The sequence below is a fragment of the Odontomachus brunneus genome, unplaced genomic scaffold, assembly GCF_010583005.1.
Source record: "Odontomachus brunneus isolate Ranch 3 - 2012 unplaced genomic scaffold, Obru_v1 Obru_scaffold_009, whole genome shotgun sequence".
Lineage (NCBI taxonomy): Eukaryota > Metazoa > Arthropoda > Insecta > Hymenoptera > Formicidae > Odontomachus > Odontomachus brunneus.
In genome coordinates, this window is record NW_022639459.1 from 2,204,683 (window position 1) to 2,210,300 (window position 5,618).

General features: G+C 38.5%; 1 protein-coding gene across 2 annotated transcripts; it reads right to left on the reverse strand.

Moving 5' to 3' along the window:
• Positions 1 to 730: 730 nt before the first annotated feature.
• Positions 731 to 5,379, reverse strand: LOC116840289 (regulator of MON1-CCZ1 complex). Of its 2 annotated transcripts, none has more exons than XM_032806822.1 (11): positions 4,916 to 5,379; positions 4,530 to 4,835; positions 4,258 to 4,432; positions 4,025 to 4,184; positions 3,852 to 3,957; positions 3,598 to 3,751; positions 3,421 to 3,484; positions 3,119 to 3,338; positions 2,870 to 3,039; positions 2,020 to 2,295; positions 731 to 1,937 (listed from the first exon to the last, which is right to left on the reverse strand). In XM_032806822.1, exons 1-11 carry the CDS (start codon positions 5,051 to 5,053, stop codon positions 1,676 to 1,678), a joined length of 2,031 nt encoding a protein of 676 aa, XP_032662713.1. In that variant the 5' UTR covers positions 5,054 to 5,379; the 3' UTR covers positions 731 to 1,675. The 2 variants fall into 2 exon arrangements, with proteins under 2 accessions (XP_032662713.1, XP_032662714.1); XM_032806823.1 differs by having other exon boundaries at positions 1,676 to 1,937; positions 4,971 to 5,379.
• Positions 5,380 to 5,618: the final 239 nt, after the last annotated feature.

The window sequence follows — 5,618 nt, forward strand, 5'->3', positions numbered from 1 at the left end:
GGGTTGGGGCAAGTAACGCGTTACATGTAACGCCGTTGTCGTGACTCTTTTCGTTCCACTTGGTGCAATGACGTCATTTTTTTCTATCAGTGGTGGTAACGCATTTTTCGGATGATGACATAACGTATATGATTTCTCTCGTTACTCTCGTCGTTACTTTGCACACGTAGAATGCACGTATGTGGAACGGGTGGAAGCGAGTCTCCTGAGAGAAGAGCTCTTTAAGGCTTGGTGCAAAAGTAACGAAGATCTTTACGATTCGTTACTTCTTGAGTAATGATAACGGGCAACAGCAACGCGTTATTTTGCAAAAATAACTTCCTCAACCCTGATTTAATGTCTTGATCATAATGGAGTCGGCGCATTTGCGGAACCACCTTTGATCGAAACGACGACCTTCCACATTCTCTTGTCCGCTCGTTAATCGCTCATTGTCTAGATTTGCCGTATCAAGAGGATGCTGGAGTGGCCTGTCGAAGTACGATGGGCGATCAGCCCTCATTTAGAGAGAACATATTGATTTAACTGACCACGTCGTCTGCTACTGTCTAAAGAATACTTGGTTTGCTGTATAACACACACTTGTAGTATTTACTGCGCACAGATTTTACCGTATCTCCGATATATGCACACGATCTAACGTTCTGTCAACATTGTGAGCTCTATCGAACATTTGTGACGCGAGAGTAGCGATCAGCTCATTCGTCGTATTATACGCGGCACAAGAGGCGATTATTAATTTTTTTTATTATATAAAGGAAACTTCTATTGTACAATATTGTCTCGAAATATACATAAAAAGGAAAACGAATGTTAATTTAAAGTACTTCGTAAGTGAGATGCGTTTAAATTGCATTGCGCTACGTATGTATAAGTCTCTCGTAATTAAAGAATCGACGAGAACCTTACTTTGTAAGTCTTGAATGTATAATTTGCGCAATAAAGGGAACCCTGCAACGTGGGTTTTGTAAGAGTGAGGGGATTGGAAAGGAAAAACACACACTCTGACGAGTAAATAATACGCGTGTTATTCACGACTTCCTTCTTCTCCGTAATAAATAATTTGTACGGTATAATATATCTATACAAGATCCAGGTAGCAAGGTGACGTTTAAAGACGTCATTAAGTTAAAAAAGTTAAAATAATTTGAAAAATTATTGAAATATACAATATATAAAGAAAACCAAATTTTTTCACTTCATAACAGACATTTGTGTAAATAACATTATTAGGCTTATGCAAAAAGTTGGTCATTTCTATTAAATTCTCGTAAGAAGTTTGAATATGAAAAGAAAAATAAGAAGTCTCTTTGTTGTTTAACAAATACCGAGTCAACGTTGCTCACACTTTATCCATAAAAATGATAAAAATGAATCCTTCAAAATTGGATAATTTCCTCCTCTATTTTATTTGACAGATACGATTTTTTGTGCCGAGCTAGTAAAAAAAGAAATTTGTAATTGAGTCATTTATAAGCAACCGTCGAATCTCACAGATCGTAATGATGTCTTAATGACGTCTTTAGACGTCACCTTACTATCTGGAAAGTATCATAGAGAAATTCGCAAATATACCGAGGCAGCTCTGGCGCACGAGCTACGTCACAGTTTTATTCAAATATAAATCATAACTATCTATCGGTGCCGCGTTGACGGAAACCGACATTGCACAGTCTTACGAAGAGATAGTGGTAACATTAGAGTTCGTGTCCGAATTGCATTCGTTGTCGGTGCCTTGGAAGAGGTACCTAAAGTGCTGCACATACGGCTGACAGTGCTCACCCCTCGTGAAGGCTGTGGTGTTGTGCAGTCTCAGGTTCCGCTGTTCGAAGAACTTGAAGACCGAATGAAAGAGCGTCGCGTCGTCGATGGCTTTCGCCGCTTCTAGGAACTTTCTCGCGGACACTTGGTCCACCATCCCGACCGATCGAACGTATCTGAAACGTAGAGGGATCGCGTTGGTGCTTACGTATACACAAATAAACGTTTCGCGAATCGAAGTGGCAGCCTATCGGTTACCTCAACGCGGCCAAGATGTGTCCTTTCGACAAGAGCACTTCGATTATCTCCTCGTGTGCATTGCCGAGTCTTTTCAGCATGTCCAAGGCCAACTGGTGCGCTGCCGGATACAGGTTCTCCAAGGAAAGCAGCAGGCAGGCCAGAGGCTTTGAGTCAGAGACTACATGGTATTGCAGTAACTGGTGCAGCTGGTAATACGCCTTCCGATGTACTAGCGTCGTGATGACCAATTCGTGCAAGTAATGTTGCACGGGTATTCCGTGTTCAGCTAACGATCTGTGAGATTCGACAGTCGCTTATAAATAATGACTCGATTACAAATTTTCTTTTTTTACTAGCTCAGTACAAAAGGTCGTGTCTGTCAAATAAAATAGAGAAGGAAATTATCCAATTTTGAAGGATTAATCATTTTTACGGATAAAGTGCGAGCAATATTGACTCGGTATTTGTTAGACAACAAGGAGATTTCTTATTTTTCTTTTCATATTCAAACTTCTTACGAGAATTTAATAGAAAAATGACCAACTTTTTGCACAAGCCTAATGTTATTTACACGATTACACAGATGTCTGTCACGAAGTGAAACAATTTGGTTTTCTTTATATATTGTATATTTCAATAATTTTTCAAATTATTTTAATTTTTTTAACTAAAGTATTTTTGAATTTTGATGAAACCGTTAAACTGGACAAACATGGGAACGGTTAAACGGTTTTTACGAATGTAAAACCCGTTCTTTTCCGATTTCTTGTACTTCTTGTGACAAAAAAAAAGGCGTCGGTTATGAATGACCTCCTATTCATTATTGAGATACCGAAAATACTCATTCACCGTAAGAGTTAACGGTTACCTGATATATTCGAGCAGAACCCATATTATCATCTTTGGCTCTATCGCATCTTCGGGAAACTTAGATAATATGTGACTATACATGTCGCTCTGATCGAGTAACAGTTTATACTTAAAGTTTTCGGCTACTGATGTTACATTTTTTACATTATTCTGCAACGGCGTCCCCATCTGCGATTGATACACGAGAAATACATATAACATTCTGCTAACCACTACGGATAAAAAGTGGAATCTTATCTGGCATTACCTGGTTTTGTATCTCACTTTCTAGATAATTTCTGTACACGGAATTAAGCTTATCAAATATGGCCGGCATCTCCATCAAGCTTACAGGTAACTGCGTCATGAAGCCCTGCAGAACTTGTATCAATATCTGTTTAGCGTTCGCGCGTTGCATTAAAAATTCTATTAGCAGTACTTTATCTGTAATCAGTTTCACCAAAGCATCCAACCTAAGTTCGATGTACCTGTATTGATATAACAAACAAAAATTTTCGTATTGGTTGTTACAAAGTAGCCTCAAGAAATACTGCAGTTGAATAAACCTACCATAAACAACCCAGCTTGACGTCAATGATTATATTTGGTTGAAAAACAACCCAATTGGGAGAATCTATGTAATGTTAAGACTTAACATTGGAACCAATAGTATGAAAATCGTTGCTGCATACGGCTATCTTATATCTGTATCCATAAATATTAATCTACTTCCATATCAAAGGATACATAACTGACATGGTTGATACATCTGATCAGATAATGTTGCTCCTGGCACCTTAAGATTGTACGGTTTAATTGGTTTTGCCGTAGCCACGCTGGTATGATGCATTACCGTGCCATCACTTACGCCAGACAACATGATGTCAAATATCATGGATGTCTGTTAGAGATAATTTTTATTAAAGCGTGTTAAAATTAATTAGAATCAAATTGAATCAAATCTCATTATTATAGCTTTGTATTATGCATAATATATCTACCTTTGATGCTTGATGATGAACAATAATAAGATTGTCGACAACGTTTATAGCAAATCTGCCACTAACATCCAGTTTTAACATATGACTCTTTTTAATGGTCATCATTCTGCAAGGAAATGTAGTCACAACATTGCACAGATCGCTACATCAGATATTGAAAAAATGAGTCCTACTTGTGCACAGTGTAGACATATACAAATGCTGTTCCCATTGCGCGATTAGCTCCTGGCTGATGCCGTAATAGGATTATACAAGGTGTCCCATATAACACAGCCAAAGCTACATCTCTTTCAGAGATAGCCAGTTTTCCTGGTTTTGTTATACTATGTTCAACTGAAATAATAATATTATATAATTACATGCTTGTGATGATAAAGAAAAAGAAATTATATTGCATCTTGCTAACTTTCAAACTTGGTCAATTTGTGAAGATTGCCAGGTGTAACATGCAATGCCTGTATTTGATTGCCAACCGTGCCAGATGACAATAATACCAGATAACTTTTAGGACAGAATACAAACCAATTTACACCTAAACTTAAACACTTCACTGCCCTAATACTACGTTTTTCTGGATTAACCTAAAACAACAATGAGTTTAGTACATTTAAAATATATTTTTCTTGAGATCTTGTAATTGTCATCTTAAGTGCCTTATCCAGTATGACAATTTCTCACATGAAACAATTCTACTCCATGATCTGTAACCACTAATATCTCGGTGCCATGTGTCCAAACAAAACCCAATATCGTAGCATTCTTTCCTTTGCAAGACTGAGAATATTCGATGTTATCCAGGCCAGTGGTAGGGGAATAATTAACAAACTCCACTGAAGTGTTGGTGCGTTGAATTGCAAGTACATTCATATCAGTGGAAAATTTAATAGAAATTACTGGGCCCTTATCTTCCATTCGGAAACTTATGTTCTGGTCTGGGCCCTTAACGAGTACTCCTGTAACACCTCCTGAGCGAACAGCAAACACCTGTGCACAGAAGTGATGTTTGTCATGTTGTTGAAGAACAGGGTTCAGAAGATATTCATTCGCCGAGAAAATTGACTGACTTGTTGCTTGGAATCATCGAAAAATACATTCGTGAGGCTGCTGACTGATTCAAACCTGATGGGATCGGTGGACAACTCCAAGTAATAATCATCATTTTTTCCCTGATCGTCAACTTCCATGTTCGTTAACAGGTTCATTTCTTCTTTTTCTTTCTAGCTCGACTTTCCGTTCGGATGCAAAGTATGTATGTACATACACTAGCGTTTCTTTTAGTAATAATGACGAGTCGCTATCACATTTGAGGTTATACGGGATGTCTAACGCAAAATACGCCAACGCACGTGTGCAGGTAGATCAGGTCAAATTGAATAAAAAAGCCTTCTAACATTTTTCAAACAATCGCGTTAAATTTCAAGATATATTAATGGAAAAAGACTGGCAAACTAATGTGTGCAGTGTACTGTGGAACGGGCTTTTTCTCACTGAAAGTGATTAGGGCACGACTGCCTCTTAGCAACAGTGAGCGTGTTCAGCGGAAAAAGCGCTCAAGGTGCAAACCTATGAAGCGGAATAGCGGAGCGCGGAATGAGAGCAGAACCAATCATGAGCGGAAGCAATCACGAGCGAAAACTGTAGAACGCTTGTGATTGGTTCCTCTCATTCCGCGCTCCGCTATTCCGCTACATGGGTTTGCATTCTGAGGCGCGTTCGAAAACTTTAACCGGGTGCTTCTTCTCTCTTTTTATTTCACTCTTGCATCTT